Here is a 24,504-nt window from a genome sequence, read left to right as displayed (position 1 = left end):
GGTAGGAAAGTGTTGTTGCAATATGGGCTCTAGCCCCAAACACAAGTCATTATTTATGAATTAATTTGCGCAGTCATTCAGTCGCAGGCCACATCTTTTATACATGCAAGCAGGTCATGTCCTGAAGCTCTGTGGGCTCTAGACTGCATACTTTGTGCCACGCCAAGCTGCCCTCTACTCAGAATGAGAAGGGAATATACACAGGTCCAGACTAGGCTCATTAGACATTCATTAGTCAAAGCCAGTAGCAGAGCGGTCCAGGGAAAGATGTGACTGCTTTAGCATTTGTCTTGGATTCTCTAATCATCCATCGTTCCAGAGGGGAAAGGAGAGGAAACAACACAGCCAAAAAGGACAGATAAAGTGTTGTCTACCAAAGCGAGCGAAGGCAGTAATTCAGCATCTCAGTCAATAACAGTGTGAAAAAGGGTTTGTCAGTGAGAAAAACACAGCCCGGTTATATATAGCCCTCCCAGCTCAGTGCTCCGGGCTTTCCCAATGAAAATCAGCTGGACGAGGGCCAAGGCCCAAGCATTACAGACAGTGGAAGAGCGAGCACTGCAGGTCCCAGCCCTCCTGGCCTTTTGTTATTTTTTGTAATCTTTGCTTGCCAGTCATCTGTCAGAAGCAAGCGGGACTGAAAAGGAGAAAAAAAAGAACACTTCCACACAATCCTATTCAGAGTCCACAGCACCAGAGAGGCTGGTGTGCAAGCACAGAGAGGAGGATTCAGGCACACGCTGCTTTTCAGTGTTGCTGTACCATCCAAAGCAAAAGAGATGATACTGCAGTCCAGGCTGTCAGCCATCCAAGGCGCCAAAACAAATAAAACTCAGACCAACTGACTAATGAAGCTAGATGCTTTTCCCAATCACTTACCGCTCAGGGAGGCTTGTTCAAAGACAGATAATGCATCCCAGCTGGTCCTTTTCAAGGGTAACACAGAACATCCAAAATACTCAAAAAACCGAAACGGAAAATGCTACAATATTTGCTCACACATCATTAATCTCCCTTTGTTTTATTTTCGAAATCGCTAAACCGGCACCATCAAAACCGGTGACAGACTTTTACAGTCTGTTTTGTAATGCGTTTGCTTTGAACCATACCATGTTACTCTAATTTCCAGATGGCTGGAGTAATTGTAAACAGCCCAACGCATGTCCTAATTTCACCATCATGCATTCCCCAAACTTCAAACAGCAATGTGCGCTGTGATTGCACAGCTTTGATATGAAATATTCATCTAACCTGTGAAGTGTTGTGTTGCCACCTGCCACGTGTCAACAGCATGGCATCTATTATTGAAGGCCCGGGCAGAGGTCGGCTTGAGGCCCCAGTGCTCTGCCCTGTGTGGTGGCCCAAAGCGACATGGTCAGTCAGTGCGGAGATTACATCCTGAGAAAAATAAACAGGGCCGAAGCGGCTTCCAGGAATCTGTAGCTCACCGGTGTCGAACAGCACAGAGATCCTGTCTTGTTCTCTTACTTGCTAAATCTCATGTGGAATCATCGAGACATGCCAGACTTCTGTTAATTGCTTTTTCATCCGTTTTCAACACAATTCAGTTGTGACTTAGAATAAAACTCCTTTTTATCTTAAATTTAACTGGCTGCACCAAATATAATGAGGGACATTAAAAAAGCTCTGTGATTCCACCCATAAAAAGCAAAACACGTCACTGATTAAAATCATAGCAGCAGTCCGCTTTAGAGCCATCTCTGCTCTGGACTACTTCCAGTGCTAATTTTAAATGGCTCCTGTTCCGTCCACTTGCACATATGCATCTGCAATGCGTTCTGGATCTCCTCCACTGTGTGGAGCCTTTCAACTTCAATTGCATTTTGGGGAAGAGGACGAAGCAAGGCAGGTGGTGAGAGAACATTGTGTTGATGTAGCTAAAAGCTACAATGTGAGTGTAGAAGGTTCAGATTTTCCCTGTAGTTTCTCAGAACATCACAGTCCAGTCTCCACCTCTGGAGTCCGATCCTGGTGGATGAATTCATAGTGAAACTTTAAAACATGAGCATGCTACTCACGCGATGGCCCTCCTCCAAGGAGGGCACTGCTGGAGACTCAGTTCCCGTTACTACTGTCGATATTTAACGTGAAGGAGGAGTTGCTTTCACATAAAGGTTTGAGGTCTAAGCTGAAACAGGCTCGTATATTAAACAGGTAAGAACAGAGCTTCCAGGAAGAGCACACACACACACGCACACAAACTCACGTAAATGAAATGAATGAAAACTGTTCATCATAAATTTGTGTTCAGTGTTTTTCTAAATGATACTGTGGACATCCCAGCCACAGTCACTGACTTATTAAAAAAAAGTATGATATAAAACTATCAGTCTGCTACAGAAGTAAGAATAGGAATACCATCAGATATTCCTACATAAAAATGTGGCAACGTCCGTGGATAAGTGTGGACATTGTTTTATTGCACCGTCGTCAAAGCTGGTTTATCTTTTTGTTTTGTCATGTCTTACAGCAACATCCATATCACCCTTTGTTTATGTAGTTTCATCTGTTGCTGTAGGAACCAAAGGGAAAAATCTTACTTTGTCCCAACACCCACAGGTCTGTTTAACTCTTATCATAGTTTTCTGTAACTGGACTCCAGAAATGTTTGAGGCTAATGTTGTTATAGAGTCTATGTTGGCTGGACTTTGGGAGATTCCTCCTCCATCCTCCCTGTGGGACAGATATAATTGTGTCTAGCATATTGTTTTGTGTGAGTAACTGTTGCTGTTTTTGTACATTCTCCCTCAGGCGGCAGCAGTGATTAATAGATTAATACAGACCTGTAAAACTGGTATATCCCAAATCCCTTCCCTGCAGCAGTGGGGACCACCGCCCCCTCCCCACATCAGAGTGTTTCCACCCCGGGGCTGGACAGTTTCTTTTCTCAGGCTTTCCCCTGGTCTCACAGGGACACAGCAAGCAGCATCTGCTCTACATGGCCAGCATGTGTCCCAGTTGTGTTCACCCAAATGACCCCTCCCAGGTGACACTGGAGTCCCACAGGAAGTCTTAGTCATACTGTTGTGTTTTGTTTAAAAGTTTTTTTTCTGGAAAGTATAATGTTCGCACATAATGTTGATCAGCTTCTGCATGGCCCTCCAAAGTATCTACACAGAAATTCCCAATCACTTTTCAGCTATAAAAGCTCCGTTAAAAGTCAGTAAAATCTCCCTCCCTTCTTCTTATTAACACACACACCCTCATAATAATGAACCTAAGTTAGTCTGACTCAATGATGGCACTATATTAAAAGTTCTCTATAAAATACATGTTGTGAACTCACAAATTTTAAACTAGTGGAAGAGACACAGTATGATAAAGCCACCCTGTTAGAGTAGTTAAAAATGTGAGGTGGGGGATTCTCAAAGACTTTCATATTTACACCCTATTGTAGTTTTTGTTTCTTTGAATGGAAACCCTTTAAAATGTTTAAAGATCCGGATACTGACTTTGCAGATCAGAGTAACTTGTGTAAAAACTGGACGGAGTCAAGCCGAGCAGGATTTTATGGCTAATGCCGGCGAGCACGGGAGGCAGATGGGTCGAGGTTAAGCTCTGCGCTGAAGTGACAGCTGAAAAACAGCCGAGACGGGAGCATTTTTCAAAATCTGACAGCGGCAAGACGGTTGTTTAACAGGTGTGGCAAAAATGTGATCGGTCAAAGTGCGTGGGAGCATCCCAAAGAGACAGCTGACAGACTGAGATGACAGCACAAGAATTATAAATATTGAGTGGTGCAAAAAAAAAAAAAAAAAAACCCTGGCAGATCATTTTTCATACTGACACCTCACCAAGAAAGAATCGTATAAATATTGCTAGTATTACAGAAAAATATCCTTAAGGCATATTGAAAGACTTGGTGTGATAATGATTCAGCAAAATCCTGTGCACGGAGGGAAAGAAATGCTATCAGGTGTATTAGACCTCCAAGTAATGTTAACTTTTTAATGAGATCTTGTCAGAGGTCTGGATTCATTACTGGTTGCGTTTTAAGTCTCTGGATATGATAACACCATTAAAACCATATCTCCGTAATTTCCAATACACAATGCCATCAGTCTTAAGCAACGGTGTGTTTTATTATTCATGAGTTCAACTTTCACACATTGTTGTTTTTAAAATGTTCCATAGTCCTTTTAAAAGTACCCTCTTCAGTTCTCAACAAGAAGCTAATCCTCACAAGTCACACTGAGTGCTTTCTTCTTGCAGAGCTTTTGTATTGGATTGCATTATGTCATGTATGAGCTCATTTCACCCTGCAAGGACTCCCTGTCTGCACGATTCCTTCCCGGCACGATGCCCGAGAAAGGAAAAAGATTTGTGCTGGACCGGACTGAATGTTTGTTGAAGTTGTGCCGGCCAGCCCGGGCTTTCAGGGGCCAGGAGAGGAGAGGAGGGGAGATATTGAGCTTAGATGTAGCTCAAGGGTTCTCAGTGCTAGTGAAGGCACTGTACAGTGTTGAGTGGGACAATGACTGTACTAACTGTATTCAGATCTGTCTCTGAGTTACATAAACCCGGGCAGGGGAGGGCAGCTGAGGGGGAAGCCACAGTACACTGGACAAATATAATAACCACAAAGGCATCAAGGAGCGCATGAAAAGAGCTATATTGAATGATCCTGCTCTTCACAGACCAGTAGCAGCAAGGGGATCATTTTTTTTTTTTTTAATTCATATTTTTATTAAGGTTTCAAAAGCAGGCATTCACAGTATGTACATCATGTAAGCATTCTTCATACTTAGGTTATCTGCCTTAAATACTGAAATAGTATTTTAATTTACATCCAAGTCATAAGGGAAGAATACTTACAATGATAGAAGTAATTGAAACCATCACATAATCCGAAAATCAAAAAACAAAAAACAAAACTAACAAACCTAAGAAAAGAGAAAAAAAAACAAAAAAAACAAAAAGAAACAAAAAACAAAAAAACAAAAAAAACACGGATGTGTTGGTATGGGGTGATCCTATAAATATATATACATACATCATAATTATTGGTTTGTAATAGTAAAATCTGGCCTATGAGGCGTGATATATTTAACCCAGTTTTCCCAATATGATGTAAATTTCTCCAGCTTGTGGTTAACAGAAGCTGTTATCTTTTCCATGTTATAAATTTCCATTGTGATTTCCATCCATGTACTTATGTTTGGGCTCTCTGGGGATAACCATTTTCTGGTGATATTCTTTTTACAGGCCACCAATAAAATATTTATTAAATGTTTATCATATTTAGGCCATTCCTGAGGTATATATCCAAAGAACATAGTCTTACTCTCGAGAGATATTTCACGTTTAAAGATATCCTGTAAGGCATTATGTATTTCTCTCCAATAATCCCTCAAGATTGAGCAGTCCCAGAAAATATGGTAATGATTTGCACTTTGATTTCCACAGTTCCTCCAACAAGCAGGGGGGTTATCATCATAATGAGACTTCTGAGAAGGTGTTATAAGGTATCTAATTAGGCACTTCCAGCCAAATTCCCTCCACTTTTGTGAGCTGGTACACATCCACTGATATCTCCATATTGCCGTCCATTCTTCCTCTAATATTTTTATCCCTCCTTCCTTCTCCCATTTTGTTCTAATATATGAAGTCGAATGTGGTTTCAAATCCATTAGACCCTTATAGAGACATGATACAATTCTATCAATAGTTTCTGAGTTATAGCTTTTTATAAACAGTTCCATCAAGCGTGTGTTTATCATTGTTACGTTTCTCATCTTCGTGTCGGCATAGTGCCTTAACTGCAGATATCGATAGAAGTCTTCTTTTTCTAATGAAAATGTTTTTCTAAGCATGTCAAAGCTGAACAATTTTCCATCCTTCATTATACTGCACAGGGCTGTTATGCCCTTACCTGTCCAGTCCTTGAATCTAGAATCCAGTTCATTAGGTTTGAATTCTGAGTCGTAAGCACACCATTTAAGAACTGTAATATTGGTCTCGAGTTTATATTCCTTTATAATAGTTCTCCATGTTTTAAGGGTCCTTTTCACCCACATGTTATCAGTATTTTTTATATAGGTTTGTAAGTTATTGTCAGCTAGAGTTGCCTGAATAGGTATAGACAGCATTTGTTCCTCAATGGTTTTCCATTGGGCAGTGTATGATTGGTTACACCAGCATATTATTGCTCTCATCTGCGCTGCAAAATAATAATATCTGAGGTCAGGGAGGCCCCATCCTCCCTTTTGCTTAGCCAGCTGTAGTGTTTTAAGGCGAACCCTTGGTCTTGCAGCAAGGGGATCATGTGCTGCTGTTTTCTTTTGCACTAGAGCAAAGATCGAGCATTACAGCGCAACCGGTTTTTAAGAAGGAATTTCCCAGGAGGTTGTGTATCGATGTCATTCCCAAGTTGTTTTGACAGCTACACATACTCATTACTTAGAAGAGAAGATTGCATCTCCCAGTCATAGTAGGTAATTGCCTTATGCCATGTGCTGCAATGTATCTTTTCCTTCTGTCTCCTTGCAAAATTGACCTTTAAACACTGAGCTTATTAGAAGGGATTGCTGAGGGCAGCATATCCACCCAGAGCAGCTTCAGAAATCAAATCAGTCTGTAGGTCAGCAGTCCACAAACTCTGTTTAATGGCATGGCCTTTAGCTATGGATGAATGTAGTGCCATTTTGCTTTGTTTTTTTGATCAAGGAATTCATCCTCACTTTGTAAAAATGTCTATTCACAGGAAACCACTCCGAAAAGAAGAGAACGGGACAAGTCGTGGGGAGTATGCCATGAGCATCCGTAACAAGAAGGCCATGGGTACAAACAACACTGTGGTATAGACTGTCCTGGTAAACATGAAGTGACATCACCATTGTCGCTCACCTTATCCTGACTACAACAGTTCCCTCTCACCTTGAATGAATGCGAGTGGGTTTCACCCCAGGTTTTCAGATTGGTAAAACTCCCCTCTTTGCCTGGCACGTTGCCCGGACTGAAGACACCATTCACCTCGAGAAAAGCTAAAAAGATCGACGGGGGGAAAAAAATCAAGACAGAAAGGACACAGAGAAAGATCCACAACCCCCCACGGTGTCGAAAGTGGCACAGCAAGCTGAACATTATGCTCTTAGTAACAGCAAGTGTTGCTGACAGGCTGGTTGGCTGCCGGCTGGAGAGGGACTGTCTGCCAGTCTGCTGCAGATCCAGACCTCACGCACTGTTGACATCTGCAATGGAACAACAGACAATACAGCAGCCCTGCAGTCCCACGGGCAGCCAGACAAGACAGCCCATCACACACAACAAATAACATGCATGCAGTTTTTACAGAGAATGCAACATTTTTTTATATTCCAACCCTCGCACTGTCCATTTTTTTCCCCTCCATTTTTGAGACAGATGCTTTGTGAGAAACACGATGTTGCTGCCGGTCCTGGCTCTGAGATGTGGATTCCTCTGACTATGCAATTTAAAGAAATCCATATAAACAAAGGAGGAGCAGAAACATCAACATGGGACATTCTGGTTATTTCGCCATGCCAAAACAGGCTACAGAAGGCTCAATGTAATATATATATATTTCAGTCATCCGTGTATTTATTTCCTCTATTTATTTACTTGTCTATCTTTGAATTTATTTTTCTACTTAAAAGGGAAAAACAACGGTCTTGTAAGTTACTCACATCTTTTCAAATCTTGAACATCTTGACGAATTCATCTTATTTCTTGAGAGCTCTGTTTTCTAAGTGAATAATTTATAGATCATATAATTCATTTGTGATGCACCAATGCTTTAAGCCGGCTGTCGGTTTGTTGAGACACTGATGCAGAAAACGCGCTTGCTCTGCAAAGAGTTTTGGTATCAGTTGTTTTGTCTCTGGGTGTTTGATATCCTCTTCTGTTTCCCTGAGACTTCAGCTAAAAAAGTCAGGGGCCTCCATTATGTCCTATGTGATCTTTGTGAATGTGTGTTACCCGAACAATACTCCTGTCCTGCATCACACGCCAGTCCCGACTTTCCGATTTGTTCGCTCAGTGCAAGCACCTCTACAAGTTAAACCTGCTCTCCCTGTCGTCCAGTTAAATCTTGTTGTCCAATGTCCCGTGGTCAGCTGGATGGCTTCCGGCGTGTTTTGTCTGGACGTGACAATCTTCATTTTTCTATCTGTCAAGAAGGGCTTAGCCCATCACTATAGAAACAGGGGACATGAGCCCAGAGCTGACCTTGTGACTGGCGAGAGACAGGAGACTTAGCCAATAGCTAGAGATCAGGTTGCACAGAGGATGGCCTCATCAAGGATGTGTGTGACTCAGTGCTGTCACAGGCATCCTTCTCATCCCCGCTGGAAAAACACAACTGAGCTGAACTGGAGCATCACTCAACGCTGCTCTGCTTTCTTTTCTTTTTTTTTCTTTAATACACTAAATCTGCGTGTGTCTGTGCGGGCATGCATGTGCGTGTGTATGAGTGTGTGTGTCTGTCTGTCTGTGAGCGTGCATGCAGATGAGTGTACTCAGTGAGAGTGGGCTGTACTCTGTGGCTGTCAGTTAAGTATAGATATTGGCTAAACTGTGGAAAATAGAGGGGGATTTTAAAAAAAAACACATACTTGCATTTAAAAATGCACAGGTATTAGCTAACAGTAAACCCCACCATGTACCTATATGAGAGAAATGATGGATGCATGAATGTAAATATTGATATTTAAATATCTGCCTTCTGGACTGTTAATTCATGTACAGTGTAACAGAACATATGTTTATACATAGTAAAAGTTTAAAAAATGTGCTACCACTTAGAATTATGTCAGTGTTGTCATGTTGATGGAGCAAGCCATTAATGTATATATGGCAATCAATAGAGCATACACAATTTATGCATTATACCAAACAGATAACGAAATGTGCATAAGTTGATTTCATTGCTGAGTTTTTCAGTTGTAAATAAAACTGTACATAACAACTGACCCACAGTATGTTGTGTTTAAAGAAATGCATGTGCAGTTATAAAACCACTGTTATATGTGGGCAGACGAGCTGGCCCGTACGTGGTGAAGGTGATAAAAGTGAGACTGTTATATTTAGCCTGTGCCCATCTTGTCTGCTCTATGCTGTGCTGTGCCGTTCGCGTCTTTGGGCAGAGGCGTGCTGGCCTTGTCTCCTGGGCCCCCCACAGCGGAGGACATGTTCTCAGTCTGTCTCACACAGTGCATCTTTAATGAACTGCGATTACCAAGCGCACTCCTCTCCGTGGGGCTTAATGGCACCAGCCAGAAAACTTTTAGGTCACATATTGTGCAAGCTCTGGGCTCGATCAATAACAGTGTCACTAAAAAATCACGTCTGTGTGTGTGTGTGTGTAAAAGATTTCTGCAGCTAGAGCAAGAACATGAGTTGATATAACAAAATGAGGTTTTTAGAGTAAGATAAAAGAGGGTAATGGATTCAAAACACCTCTTACAGAGCCTGCATTCTTACACTAGGTCGCGCAGACATGTTCCTATTTCTGTTTTAATTTGCACACCAGACCGTGATGTGAAACAAACAAGGGAGCCTAAACCTGTGCTGTACAGGCTGATGTACAAGAGCACTCAAGAGGAATGTTGATGAATTATAATGTGAATGAGGGTCCATCGAGTTCTCTGCCTTCCCTGCTTTGGATGTGCCACTTGACGGTAATGCAAATGGACACGCAGAGCAATTTAAACATTCATGCATTGTCCAGCCAGGGCGCTGTGGATTTCACTGTAATAAAACCAAAGTGACAGCACTAGGCAGGGGTACTGGGAATTGTCACCGTCTCAACAAATTTTTCGAGGCTTTCCTTACAGCAATAAGGTGCTGGAACACTGATTTTATTTTTTTCAAACATTTGTTTTTACCAGTGTGCTGCTGAGTTTTATCTGCTGCTTCTATACCTCTGCTCTTTAATCACGAGATGTCACCAGCGCACACACCTGGTGATGCATTGTGCTGGTGCATTGGTTGTGTGAGAGAGCTTGCACAGTCCTTTTTTTAAAGCTGACCTTCACAGTCTTTGAGGACCCACTCACACCCTCTCTGCCCGCCAGTCCTTTGGTCAGTGTTAATTACCCTCAGCACCTCCAGCTGCCTACTCATCAGGTCAGCGCTCCCATATGGTCCTGCAGGAGGCAGGCAGGCAGGCGGCAAGCAGGGGTGGGGAAAGTGCTGGATACCTGTGGGACACTGATTACATAAGCTGCTGCTAATGAGAAAGGTTCTTTCAGAAAGGGCTGCGAGTTCAAACGATCACAACGGTGGCAGTGGCTGACAGATGCAACCCCAGAGCAAGGGGGACTTGATTAAACGCACGCACACACGCAGGGACACATGCGCACATACACACCTGTAGCTAACATCACTTTAATGCACACTCTCACACGTAGAGGCGCAGCAGGAAAGGACCTCTTTGATGAGCCATGGCTAGAGGTTGATGAGAAGGGGCACTGCAGCCTGATTCAGCTGGCTTGAGGTCACCGGGGAGTGTGCGCGCGTGTGTGTAAGTGCGTGTTCATTAGTCACATTGTGTGATATCATTATACTAGTGACTCATTTGGCAGACACCTCTCAACATGGGTCTTTCAATACCAGCTGCGACTAAAAAGTAATATTTTAAAGAATTTATGCGCAGATCAAATGTGACTTATTTTGGTCCGATAAGCTAATTTTTCCTCGCAGAATACATCTATATCAGCAGATCTAATTCATGCTAAATCCTGATAATGAAATCCTTGCAGCAGAAAAGATCAAAACAAAGATTAATGTGCTGTTCGGTTTTCAGGGCCTGCTGTCATGTCATCTGTTATTCTCAGACAAGAGCTTCATGGTAATACAGTTAGACCTCACAAAAATCCTTAATCACAACAAACCACATTAGGCCAAAGGTAATTGTGTTTGCTTGGTATATGCATGGGCCTATCTGTTTCGCTGCTGCCAATGAAGGGAGGGCTGGAGTAGGAGGAGGCGGGGTGTCTTTCCACTTTGGGGGTGAGGGGGGAGCAAACCGAAATAGTCTTGTTTACCTCCAATGTCTGGCTCCACGTTATCGAGTTACAAAGCTGCTGCCGCAACTCGGATTGGCCTCTGATCGATCTGAGCTGTGATGGCAAAAGGCAGCATGACTGACAGCCTGACAAGGATCTTAGCTGGGAGCTGGGTAATGCATGTCATGTCGTTTTCCCGTAGACACCTGAGGTTTTTTTCGCTCAGAGGAGTAACCAGCAGAGCTGATTTTATCTCTCCGCCGTCCACATTATGGTAAGCTGGGCATTTTCCCCATCAGTCAGGACATCAAAGGGCAGAAAATGTCATATTTGAATTTTTAAAGGCTCAGCAATTCATTTGAAATGTCAAAGCGTCTCGATGTTTAGAAAAACTTGTACTTTTATTATTCGGCTTGCAACCAAGCAACTTAAAAAGTGATAGGTTATGAATGTCAGAGTGAACATATCTATGATTAAACAAGCATTTGGTTTCAGGCCCTTGCTATTACTAACATGGGTCTGTGGAAATCCTCTACAGTCGTCTGACTCTTCAATTCTGTTAAATGCAACAGATTGGGCACCGAACACAGTTCTTCTATACAGTCCAACTCCAGTGTTAGTACTTTAAAATAGCATAGATTTACTGTACATATACTAAAGGTTCTGAAAAATGATTCATTTCAAACGAATCCCACACAGCATCACTTTATATAAGAGTCCTTTTTTTTTTTTTAAAGTCACTTTCAGCCAGAGCAGATGCATGCAGGCCTAGGGACCCAGGTGAGGCAGAGCTGACCACAGAACAGGTCACATGGGGTAAAACTGTGAAGCAGCCTCAGACGACTGGATCTCCACCTGAGCCATCTTGAACTGGGTGCACTGCAGCCATTTGCGCAGGGCGAACGGAGGGGCTCCGGACATCTGGCCCTGCAGACACTGGTGGTTCACCCTATTCTGGATGGCCTGAAGACGCAACTGCAGCCCTGCAGACAGATGCTTACGACGAAAAGAAGAGATGATAGTGTTTCAGTTTGAAATCATCAATAGTAATTATCATTAATCTGTATGATTAACACCTTTTAAAACCACTTACCTTAAGATTTGACTGAATCATGGGTAGCCACATAGGAATTAACTGAAAAAAGAAATGGAGATGAATAAATAAGCATTATTCTGCATGTTACAGAGAGAATATACAGCACTGTCTGCATGGAAGGACACTGGACTTATAGCAAACCTTGACAAAGATGGTTGAGTTGCATTCCTGCAGGGCCTCCATTAAACTAATGACATGAAGACACACCATCTCTACCATCTGAGAGACAAATATGAAATAGACTTAATTTTATGTAACATATTTACTGTTTACTCATAATATTAAAAGAAGAAAATCACCATTCTTCCACAGCGACAGTCCTGACTGTCTCAGACGGATGTTTGCAAAGGATACCGCGCAGCACTTACAACTTTATTGTGGGCCATAAGCTGCAGGATGCTGGGTGTAACCCGACTCCAGAACTCGAGGCCCGTGAGGATGGCGCTGGAAGAAAACTCTGTCTGGTTCTGGTTCTGCAGGGAGGGAGCGGCGGCTGCCTGCTCGCAGTAGATGGTCCACAGCTGGGCGAACATGAAGGCGTGGAACAGGGAGCACATGTGCAGCACCGACGTCTGAGGATAAGGACCGAGACCAAAACTGACAAGGCCATTGTGGTTGCCACAAATCGCATCTGGAAAAATCTGAGTGTGATCATTTGAAGAGATTTGTGTCTGCCAGACCTTCGACTGTTCTGGGAAGCCAATCAGGATGACGATAAGATGGTCTGCAATGTGGGAGCCAGCGTCGAGAGGGATGGGCATGCAGGAGGTGGAGCCCTGGTGCAGGGCACAGTGCGTCAGGGAGCCCAAAAGAAGCCAGGACAGCTGACGAATGTGGGACACGCACTCAATGAATTCTTTTGGCCTAGAGAGAAAGAAAAAAATGAAAATGAGTTCAACAAATCAATTAACAACACAGTGTGCATTTCTTCTTTCACCATTCATTTTTCTTATTAAGTCAGTCAGTCTTAGTCTCATCATTTTTACCCTTGTTGCATGGTGGATGGCGGATGATAAAGCCAGGGAAGATAACGCACAACAGCTTTGTTATCGCGGTGATTGCCTTTGCTGATCTCCATGGCTGCGACTTGTGCCAAGCCCACTTTCAGGTTGCCCCCAAAGGTGTCCTCGTGCAGTGGCTGACAACAAGCCTTCATATGGCTCTGAAGAGCAGATTTGGAGTGAAGAAAAGATAAGGATGAAAAACAAAACTCTCCACATGAGACATGTCCAAATTGTAAACTCACACACAGAAGACTTACTTTAAGTTTGGTTAGTGTGTGCATATCTGCAATAAAGTCCAAGAGCTCACTTATATATTGCCGCATGCATTCCATTGCTGCCGTCGTGCACTGTAGAGAGAAACAGCAGTTTATCCTTTAGGAGGAATCACAGTGGAGCCTGTCTATATTTCCTGCTGTTTTATGAGCCTGATTTTAATAAGACAGTGTAGCACACAACGATTTAAGTCTCACCCCCGGCAGCGTTGAGATCATGTGCTTTTGGATGATGGTGGATTCCGCTAGCCGTGTGCCGATATCTGCACAAACAAACTGGCAAAATCCACATGGAGTTATAGAATTGCAGTCAGATTGAATTGCTGTGATTTTCTGGCTCTCGTAAACCGAGATGGATAAGAGAGATTTTTGTTTTTTTACCTGAACCAGAAGTAACAAGTTTGTGTCAGGCAGAGGAGACTTGAACTTGAGAGCCTGCAGGAGCTCTAACACCACAATGCGGGACATGTAGAACTTATCTCTCTCCTGGATGCGAGAAGATAGAGAGTGTAGTAAATGTACTGATGCAGCAAGACTGCCTTTTTCTATTATCACTTTGCCTTACTCATGCTGCGAGGAGAGCATAAACTCTGTAGCTTGAATAGAGGGGGAAGGACAGGCAGCGAGAGGGGAGGGAGGAAAGCCGGGGAGACGGAGAATAGTGAAAGCCGAGGAGTAGATTTAGGCCAGTCCAGATCTCTCCTCCCAGAGTCCCAGGCAGCTCAGATGAGGCTGTCAGGCAGCCTTCTCCCTCCCGGAGGACAGGCTGCTCTCTTTGTTCATCCCTTCCACACAAAGCCCAGCTGCCTGTTTACAAACCACACTGTCATCTTCTGACTTCCAGTTTGTCTCTCGCTTTCTTTTTGTAGTCATGTTTGCTTATGTTAGGAGCAAGCACATGATCTTCTGCTCATGCACAATGCAGAGCTGACAGTTCTCACTGCGTGGCTTGCTAATGCACGTACCTGGATGCAGCACTCTGGTGATTAAAACTTAATGGAGCATGTAAGTTTGGAAAATAGCAAATTAAAAGGCCGTTCTTAAGCCACAAGGCTCCTCATCATACAGGGCGATGCAGAGGTGACAAGTGATGCATGATGTGACCAACTTTAGTAGGTCCAGAGAGCTCTAATGTGTGTACTTAACACCTGACCTCCAAAACTGAACTGAGTTGAAACAAATTATTGAAAATCGGCTCTTCCCTGACACCTCACCTTACCATTAAAAAAAAAAACGGCAGAGGGTAAAGATCCAAAAGCAATCATTCACAGCAACTCTGAGTTTTGAAATGAGGATATTATAAGGTCAGGAATTAAAGCGGCTGTAAAAAAAATCAATACCACAAGAGGCATAAACCACGCTGTGCTGACAGTGGTGGAGGACTGAGGATTCATCTGTCCGAACAGTGCAGACAGCCCTGGCTCCATCGCCGTCTCAGGCAGCCACGGGAGAAACACACCATACATCCTCGGTCCTAGCACACCAACTAATCATGTTAATCAATACTGGCTGATTGCCTACTTAATCATCTGTGACACACGGCCACATTTCAGGCTGACTGGAGTGTCGGGGAAGTAGGTGTAGCACCAAAAAAAGTGATGAGTGAGAGAGCAGCAAACTGCAGATTAGTTTGAAGGGTTTAACTCTTTCAAGACTTCTTACAAGCTGCAGACACACAAAAATACCTTATTGAAGGCTTTGTAACAAAGTCCACAGAGCTCCACAAGGTAGGAGAGACCGAATGTTCCATACTGGATGACGAAGCTCAGCAGCTTGGAAAAGGGCTCCAGGAGACTCTGTGTGATGGAAGAAACGTAGAAATAGGTTAGTTATTAAAGGGCAGAAAGAGGAGACACTGACGTTCTGCTTTGAACTTACCCGAGTTGCATTTGTTGTTGGGATTTTCAGCAGGCAAATGATAATCCTTAAACTGGAATCCATAGGACACTAATGAGACACACATTGAAAAATATGTTGACCTCTCCCCTGTGCTTGTGAGGGTTGCAAATGATTGCACACTAATTTGACCTCCAAGGTAAAAGTGTCAGAGTCAAATCAATTACAGTTTTAAGACTCTGTCCTTTTGAACCATACGAGTGCACCGCTGGATGCGTTTTCCTCCGACAGTAATCACATAAGACCATGACTAAGTACTCGGACGAGTTGATATCTACCTTCAGAGGAAGCACAGAGGGCAGTTTTGTGAGGAAGGTCTGGAACTGGTTGCAGATGGTTGTCCACAGGTTGCTGGGAGAGTCCATGGGGAGTGCCTCCATGAAGGTGGCAATGTTGTCCAGGCAGTGCAGCATTGTGCCCCCTGCTGGAAGATTCTTTTTGTTGTTCAAGCCCTGGGAGGCAGGGAGGCATAAACCATAAAAGGGGTTATATAATGACATTCTATAAGTGAAGATATTTCCATCATTTCACTCCTGATCAGTCACAATGCTCATGATGAGAGCAGTGGATTTAGGACACTGAAGTACAGAGATAAGATAAGATAAGATAAGATAGAACTTTATTAATCCCTCGGGTGGGTTCCTCTGGGAAATTCGACTTCCAAAAAGCACAGCAACGACCGAAGTTACAGTTACAGAATTGTTATATATATATATATATATATATATATATATATATATACATATACACACACACACACACACACACATATATAAATACAGAGACAAATATAAATAAAATATACAAAGGGGATAAATAGAATAAATAGGAATAAAAAATAAAAATACAAGTGAATTGCACATTTCAAGTATTGAGTCTACAGATGACTGCACGGATGAGCGCGTGCATCAGTAGGTTCTTATCTTGCCCATTTTTATTTAGATATCAGTACAATAAACTAGCAGAGGAGTGCAGATCAAAGCAGGTTTCCTGAAATGCCCAGATGATGTGATGTTTAAGATGGGCCTACGCTGCACATGAAGCTGGCGACATCAAATCTTTTGCTTTGACAAGAGCTCCTCCTGCTGGTTGAATGACTCAACACATCAACATGAAGAAAAAATCCCACCTCGAGGAGCATGTTGAGAGCAGCAACAGAACTGAGCTCATTGAAATCTATCAGCGAGGATGCAAGTGTTCTCAGAAAACTTCCATCTGTTAAAAGAAAAAGAAGGGAGCAGTTTATACAATGGGAACTTGTGATGTTAGATTGAATGTTTAAAAGTAGCTACATTACAATAAAGTGTGAAGCTCAGTTTCTTTTCTATGACAAATTCAAGCTGAATTTTCAGGTTTTTAAACAGACCTTTTATGTTGCTCTGGAAGAGCTGGGGCAAGATGCCGTTAGGAGCCAGCTGGTGAAACATACAGCGCAGGAACTGCTTGGCTACACCTGCTACATTCCCTGGGATCAACATACTGCAGGACATCGCAGGGAGAATGGCTGTGTTAGAAGGGCAGTCACACTTGACATATACTATTAAAGTCATCTATAAGCACAGTGAACATCTGCACACATTGGTGTTATGGCTTTTATGTCTCATACCTCTCAGCTTGTCCAGAAAAATTGCCACTGGATGCCAACCTGAGAGAAGTCAAAGCAGCAGATTAGGACTCAGAGATGAATTATGCATGAGCTCTAAGAGTGAGTTATGAAACTTCATTTAACGGTGAAGTGCTGTGTGGATGGAGATTGCAGGGATGGTTACTGGAGCTGTTGTACCTGCCCACAGACTGCATGATGTCAAGAAGCATAGGGGCAGCCAAATCCGGGCTGAGGTGAATGAACATGGAAAGAACCACCACAGCGAGGCTGAGAGTCTCCTCATCATATTCTTCCAGAACAGCTGCACAGTCCCGACACCTGAGACATCACACGGAAATACACCAGGCTAGATTTAGCATAAAAACAGATCTATTTTGCTCATTTTAAGATTCAGGTTTTTTTGCGACTCCACTAGAAAAGCTTTGCACTATCTAAAGTTTAGTACTCGGTCTGTTGCAGCCCCTTCAATCATCCACAGTCTGCAACAAGCAGTTTTAACTCGCCTCTCTTTAAGCTCATTTTTCTGATTGGCTGCCCTTCACAAACTGCTTGATCAGTGCTCACAGCCAGAGCTGTGTGCATTGAATGACCATATTAGGAATATCTCTTCTCTCTGAAATCAGGATAGAAAAAAAACTGGGTGAAATTGAGTGCTTTGAGCAGTCTGAGCCCTAAGCTTTTGGCTATTTTGTACCTAGTCATTATATAAAACTTTGACCATGTTTAATGTGAGCACGCAGCACTGTAACAGCAGCCCTCAACACCTCCAATCCTGTATAATCATCTGAAGCCTGTTAGAATATTTATTCTTTAAGTGTCACATTTATTAACTTTAACTAATCGAGTTGTGGCCGATGACTGCCCCTCCCTGAGCCCGGTTCTGCCAGAGGTTTCTTACTGTTAAAAGGGAGTTTTCCCTTCCCACTGTCCCCAAAGTGCTAGCTCACAGGGGGTCATTGTAGGGTCTAACTTACAATATAATGCGCCTTGAGGCGACTGTTGTTGTAAATTGACACCATATAAATTGAATTGAAAGTTCAGTCCTTAAAAATGTAACCACAGTGTTTACAATAATACAATAATAATTTACTTTTTTAAATTAAACTTAAAAAGAAATTAAAAGAATAAATTCCTACTTCCACTTAGTGCTGTTTGGCCAGCTGAGCCATTCAACTTCAATATGAAATAATGTCAAAATGTTTGAAGAGAGAATTATCAAAACTTAGGGAAAAACCTTTTTCCCTAAGAAAATGGCTTAGACGCACTTTTCTGCTTTCCTGCAAAGTCATCTTCAAAACATTGTTACTCTTTTACCAACATCTTTAAATATCCAGACAGGGAAGGAGCCACCCTGTTAAATTTACTGAGATCAACAGCAGAAGGTTTAAGAACCGATAAATATGTGAGAATGACTCAGTTCTGTAATGTGTTTTACAGCCTGGTGGACTGCAGGTTCTTAATGTGAATGATGTGATGAGGTTAAAGCCAGTGCTTCCACACAGGGGTGCGGCTGTTTCTTTCTATCGGCTGATTGCAGCTGCTGCTTCATCACTTGCAAAGCCAACAAGCAATGTGTAGAACACTTCTTTCCAGACACCCTTTTTAACTTTTGCTTTTTAACTCCAGGGCGTGACGGAGACCAGCTCTGATGCATAATTCCAATTCAACAAGTTAAAATAAAAAGCTGCAAAAATTAGCTCTGTAGGGAATTTTGATGGGAATATTTTAGGAATTTTTCCAAAGCTCCTACAAAATCTGACATTCTGAATCCTTTTCAGTTCTCTTTTAGTTCATTACTGTTAAATAGTGGCAGCATTTACCCTGAAATAGCAGTTATACCACATGGACATAATGTAAAGACAATGTGATCTCTGCTGTCACAGGATCTCGAGCACTTGGGCTAAAAGTTAGTTTCTGGTTTTATTGTTGTTGGCACCAGTACAAATAGATTTGCAATTCTCCAATAAATCAATAATAGTTTGACTTTAATACAGCTTGATAGATATAGCTACTAAGTGATTGATTCACCGGTCAGACATCGTGGTAGGCTGCTCGTCAATGAACTCCTCGGGTGCAGGGACGAACATGCTGACTGTGCTCGGTGCTGAGAGGAGACTGGTCTTCGTAGGACCTACAATGGAAAAATATCAGTCATAAAAAACATTTCCTTTTCACCTTGTAGCACACAAGAAATTTGATTGAAGTTTAGATTCAGTGTATTTATTTAAATGAAAATATATTAGGATTAGCTCAAACAGAGATTTTCAAATGAGGGTACTAATACTGCCTGTAATAGGGCATGTACATAAGAGGGCTTTTATTGTAATTTAAAAGCCCTCTTGCATCATCATTCCTCTTACATCATTCCTAAAATAATATAACTAGTTAGTTTATTAGTTAAATAAAAAAGATGTAAATTTGATGAATCACATTTTATAGTCAGTTTTCAGTGTAATGGCTATAAAAACATATAAAAACATCACCATCTATTAGGAGGTGTTTTACTATCCTCTTCTTTTAATTTCAGTTAACTCTGGTGGGTGTCTGGTGTTCTTGCATGTGTTATTATGTCACTGTCTCCTCAAAAGGTTATAACTGAAAAATGTCCACAGTGACTGACCCGTCTCCCAGGTGCAGATGTTGTGTGGTGCGCTGGACTGATGCTCCAGCTGTCTCTTCATAAGCTGGCTCATGGTTAAAGCTCCCAGAGAGCCTCGTTTCACCTGCCGGTACTGAGCTAGAGGTCAGAGAAAGACAAGAAAACAGTACCTGGTTTTAACTGTCAGTATAACTCATTTCAGTCTAACCAATAAGGGTTAGACTTTAGGTCATTTAGCCCTAGTCCTGATTAACTAAACCATTATTATAACAGATTCAAGTTGCACTAGTTATAAATTAAAGCTTAAAACATTACATATTGGTATTTTTTCCTGTGTTGTTAAAAAATGTATATTATGTCATGTTAATTTAATATTTCAAGCTCCATTACAAAATTGTAAAAAGTGAATCAGAGACAAACATATAAATAATAGGTTATGGTATATTAGACATCGCACTAGTAATACACAAAAAACAATTTAACTGAAGTCGGTGAGGAGATGATGTAGTGAGTTTTTGGCTCCTACTTGACACTGAAGAGCGATGACTTGTTTCAGGTATAGCAGCTTCGAGTGTTGGTGCTGAGGCAGATTCTCGTGGCTTTTCCAGGGTAGACATAACTTTGTGATCTGCAAGGCATCAGAATATATACCAGAAGTCTTCCAACAATAATCAGTAATACAATACATAGATATCTAACATTTTTAAGTGATAATTTAAGAGAAAAATTTTTTATATGAAGTTTAGCATGTTGTTACATAATCTCAATAGAGGCATGATTTGGTGCCATGTGGGCAATTAAAGTGCAATAAAAATCTGATTCAGTCTTTTACTTTTACATTAAAACCTCATTGTATAATTGGAAAAGTACACACACACACACACACACACACAAAAACATGAAAAGGGGCAATGCATGGCAAGAGTGGTTAGTATTTCTGGTAATGAGTGATGATCATTTCGCTCTGATGACAAAATAAGCATTTATTAATAAAAGAAATGCAAGAAAATTGATTTTTTTAAAACAACAATAAGGAACTAAAGAGATAAAATAATAAATGAATAATATTCAGAGTTAAAAGTTGTAAGTAGAGCAATGTACAAAGCTAATTTATAAATGGCTGGTTTAGGCAGCATCTCTGTAGGCTTAGTCACTAAGAAACAGCTGATGTGAGTCAGCCGAATATAAATAAACTGTGACAACACCTCAGGATTGTCTTTTTCTGGCTTAAAGTAGAACTTATGTGTAGTAAATCAGCTACAGTGCTTTAAGTTTAGCTGGAATTATTCTACAATAGTTTGATCTCTTAAAATATTCACTTTTGACCAGACTTGTACAAAAAGTAATAAATAAGATTTTACAAGATTTTCTTAAAAGACATTTTTGAAATCAACAACAGCACACTCTGGTTTTTGTTCACGTGTCCTTTCTCTTTACCTGTTTCTGCGGTCTGCTCAGCACCCAGCTTGTCGAACGTGTTGAACGAGATGTCCAGGTATTCCCTCTGGATGGCGCTCACAGCTATCTTCCTCTGTTTACGCTGTCGGGGAACAATCTGGATTTTAAACTCAGCTTCATCGTTCTCATCTGCGTTGTCAGGTTTGGGGTCGCTGTCTGCTTCGTCGCCCATATCGTCCTCCTCTTCATCGTCTCCATCCCCTTCTTCTTCGTCATTGCTGTTGCTCTTGCTCTTCTCTGGTGAGGAAGGCGGCTCCGCTTTGTCTTCGGGGATGTCAAGGAAGATAGTCCTGCCAGAGGGACTGGTGCTGGGTCCTATAAGAGTCCTGATTTCTTCCGGGGTCGCACATGTGTCATCTAGCGAGGTGACAGGGACATGTGGGGACTTTCTCAGCAGGTCTCTCTTCTGCTTTAAGGTCATGGGGCTTTCATGGGAGATGTTCTCTGATCGGTCAGGGAGCTCCAGAGAGGTGCTGCGAGGCACACGGATAGGCTCCTTTCCTTCAAATTTCTGCTGTGAGCACCTCTCTCCCACCACAAGCTCTGGGGTCTTTTTGTCAGTGGAGCAGTCCTCCACACTCACCTGAACAACGGGGGACAGTCGCAAAGTGTTGCTGCTTGCAGGAGAAGCTGAGACTTTTGGACTCCCACTAAACTTGGAGCCTATGATGGTGTTAAGATCAAACTCCTCATCACTTTCCACAATCCTCAGAGGTGGTAGCGGTTCAAAGACCAAGGAGTCGCTGTCAGACATGGAGAGCAGCGAATGCTTTTCTGGAATTGAGGTGCAGTCAGAGGAGAGGTCAATCAGGTCTTGATCGTCCTTTCCCTGAGCTGATCCCTCTAAAGAGCCCTGATCTGTTTTGTCATCAAAAGTCTCCATGCAGCTGAGCCGGACCTCTGGTATGACGGGCTTGGAGATGTCAGACTGGCCACCTCGAGAGCCCCGTCGGTCCACGGGATCAACCCGAACTGAAGAGCCATCAGAGGATCCTATCCCATGATACCTGTTGTGGGGAGTAGTAGAGGATGGGGGCAGGACTACAGGGGGCACCTGCATGTCGCAACGATCAATGCAGGACTTGCGCCGATGTTCGTCCAAACTGAATAGTATGGAATCCGTGTTGGAAATATCCAAAGACTTCTGCTTGTGGATTGCCTGTAGCCTCTTTCTCCTGGTGCTCTCCTCCCGCACACAGTGCAGGATGCTATCCTGAAGGGCGCTAGCTTCACGGTACTCTGACAGCTCAATTTCACCTGATGCAAGGAAAGAAAATGAGACCGAATCACAAAAAAATATTATTGTATGATAAAGACTGAATCAATTTGCTTAATATAGAGCGCACTTGACATTGAAAGCCTCTGCCTCTTACTTCTCTTGGCATTCAGCTCTACCGGCTGGTATTTCACAGACTTGCTGCCACCAATTCTCTTCAGGCGAGCAAAGAAGGTCTGTGACTCCTTGTTAGCAGCACCAGTCGGCGTGTCATGGACGTCTGACTCATCAAATACACTGTCCTCTTCTAATGTGGAGAACAAATATGTGAAATGTACTTGAGCGCTGCATTAATGTAGCATTAAAAAGTCATAATCTGCCTGACTGAACAATGTCTTTTCCCTCCTATTCTAGCACAACGATCTATGACATATATCATATTATCATATTCTAATCATCATCATCATCTACTGCTGATACAGACAACGCATTTGCTACTTTTCCCACCTTTTTCTTTCTCGCTATAGCGGCTTATGTTGGAGTTGTCACTGTAGAGTGGTCCTGCTGTAGCATGGGGTCGACAGCTGTGATACTGTGCATTCAGTGTGTTGATGGTGATGTGGATCAAATGGAGGACTACTTTACTGCCATCCATATCTCTGTAAGGGTACTATGGTGCATAAAAACAATGTAAGCTCATTTTGTACAAAAGATTGAAGAAAATATGTCACGAAAACATAAAAATAAATATCTTAGAGGTTAGGTGGCATTATGTAGCAGACTCAATGTACAGTTATTCATGCAATAAAAAATATTAAGTACCTTGTAAAGGATAACAAGAAGTGCTTTGAGCCACATCTGCCGAATGTGTGGTTTAAGGGCCCACAGGGAGCAACGAGGAGGCTGCTGAAAATAGTGCCTCAGCTGGGGACACGTGCAGTACTTCAACACCTGGACCACAAGAGGGAGCAGCTGCTTTCCCAAACCGATATTGTAGTCCAGTACCTGTGAGCAAATAAGTTAAATTCACTGGCAGTTGCGACGTTCAGGTACTCTTTCGCAATAAGCCTAATATGCAGGTGCAAATATTTGATTATATTTCAGTTACTTGTGCAATGCCAGCGATGAAGGCGTTGAAGCAGGTGGAGGTGCGCATCTTCTGAGGTGCAATCATGAAACAGCCTTCCTGTTGATCATACCCCAGCAGCACATACAGATGACGCTTCACTGTGTTGAAAGCCTTGGCACTACCAATATCTGCCTCAGCACTGCTTTGGTCTTTGGCCATAAATTTCATGAGGACCATGATCAGCTGGTGAACCGTCTGGTGATCGACGCCAGCGTTCTCAGGGAGCAGGTCTCTGATGATGGTGTCGTCCTCGGGAGAAGGGGTCTGGCCTGCAAGAGGGGCTGAAGCGTCAGGGTTAAAGTGCGGGAGAAAACGTGCTGCAGACAGGGCGATAAGATGGGGAGAGGGTAGGGGTGCGGTAGCAGGGAGGATAACAACACAGAGGTGGAGGGGTGTCAGCTCATCCTGTCCATTTCTCTGCCAAGAGAGTTGGAGCCATTATCATGCTGTATACATACATCACTACAATGTGTTCATGGAATATGTAAATGGGGTAAACGCACAACAGACTGTCTAGTTTTTCGTTCCGTGTCAGGATTGCTTTAGCCCAGAAAGTAGGATGAAAGAACAATGACTGCCACTATAGACCAAACATTATTTTTTATGTACAATAAAGTGCAAAACTCTTCAGCCACCGCTCATTTCTTTATATTTTGCAAAGAAAATAGGCACAGTGACTTATTGAAATATGTGAAGTCATATAGATGGAAATAAAGTTTGTCAAACTCTAACAAGCTTGAAATTCAATATTTGGTATGACCACCTTTATTCTCCACCACAGTCTAAACTCTCTTATGGAAGTTTTAAGTAGTCTTCACAAATAGTTCTCCGGGCTTCTTGAAGGACATTCAAAGCTCTTCTTTGGATGTTGGCTGCCTTTTGTTTCATTCTCTGTCAAGATGATGCCACACCGTTTCAATAATGTTGAAGTCCAGGATGTGTTCCACTGTGTGTGTTTTTTCTATGCAGGTATGCTTTTACGGCACTGCAAATATCTTTGGGATCACCGCCATGCAGAAAATAAAGCTGCCAATCAGATGCTTTCCAGAGCATCCAAATCTGACAACACTTTTCTGTGTTCATAATTCCATCAATTTTGACAAGATCCCTAACGCCACTGGCTGAAATAGAACCCCAAGCCATGACAGGGCACCATGTTTTACAGATGGCTCTTGTACCTCTCTCCCGCCTCCTCCACAGATGTTCACCATGTTAAGGATTCATCACTCCATAAGTCGTT

General features: G+C 42.5%; 1 protein-coding gene across 6 annotated transcripts in view; it reads right to left on the bottom strand.

Annotated features, from left to right (window-relative positions):
- Nucleotides 1-11,366: 11,366 nt before the first annotated feature.
- Nucleotides 11,367-24,504, bottom strand: part of LOC146552718 (protein unc-79 homolog) — a 32,710-nt gene continuing 19,572 nt past the window's right edge. For 4 of the 6 annotated variants that reach the window (XM_085257181.1, XM_085257184.1, XM_085257182.1 and 1 more), the window contains 24 exons: nt 23,244-23,581; nt 22,958-23,140; nt 22,643-22,805; nt 22,293-22,442; nt 20,899-22,176; nt 19,988-20,089; nt 19,483-19,599; nt 18,891-18,993; nt 17,040-17,180; nt 16,863-16,901; nt 16,623-16,735; nt 16,386-16,471; nt 15,535-15,708; nt 15,239-15,307; nt 15,046-15,156; nt 13,742-13,846; nt 13,559-13,636; nt 13,346-13,435; nt 13,071-13,246; nt 12,765-12,948; nt 12,453-12,656; nt 12,226-12,303; nt 12,082-12,123; nt 11,367-11,984 (listed from right to left, as the gene is read on the bottom strand). In XM_085257181.1, coding sequence (XP_085113307.1) covers nt 11,796-11,984; nt 12,082-12,123; nt 12,226-12,303; nt 12,453-12,656; nt 12,765-12,948; nt 13,071-13,246; nt 13,346-13,435; nt 13,559-13,636; nt 13,742-13,846; nt 15,046-15,156; nt 15,239-15,307; nt 15,535-15,708; nt 16,386-16,471; nt 16,623-16,735; nt 16,863-16,901; nt 17,040-17,180; nt 18,891-18,993; nt 19,483-19,599; nt 19,988-20,089; nt 20,899-22,176; nt 22,293-22,442; nt 22,643-22,805; nt 22,958-23,140; nt 23,244-23,581 — 4,313 coding nt within the window. In that variant the 3' untranslated portion in view covers nt 11,367-11,795. The remainder of the gene's footprint in view (nt 11,985-12,081; nt 12,124-12,225; nt 12,304-12,452; nt 12,657-12,764; nt 12,949-13,070; nt 13,247-13,345; nt 13,436-13,558; nt 13,637-13,741; nt 13,847-15,045; nt 15,157-15,238; nt 15,308-15,534; nt 15,709-16,385; nt 16,472-16,622; nt 16,736-16,862; nt 16,902-17,039; nt 17,181-18,890; nt 18,994-19,482; nt 19,600-19,987; nt 20,090-20,898; nt 22,177-22,292; nt 22,443-22,642; nt 22,806-22,957; nt 23,141-23,243; nt 23,582-24,504) is intronic. The other 2 variants (XM_085257183.1, XM_085257185.1) reach the window with 1 other exon arrangement.

Source organism: Mchenga conophoros, linkage group LG19 (genome assembly GCF_057382185.1).
Source record: "Mchenga conophoros isolate Kocher_MC1m ecotype Shallow Benthic linkage group LG19, M_conophoros_male_GT1.1, whole genome shotgun sequence".
Classification (NCBI taxonomy): Eukaryota; Metazoa; Chordata; class Actinopteri; order Cichliformes; family Cichlidae; genus Mchenga; species Mchenga conophoros.
Note: the sequence above shows the minus strand (reverse complement) of the source record. Positions and strands in the feature narration are given on the sequence as shown.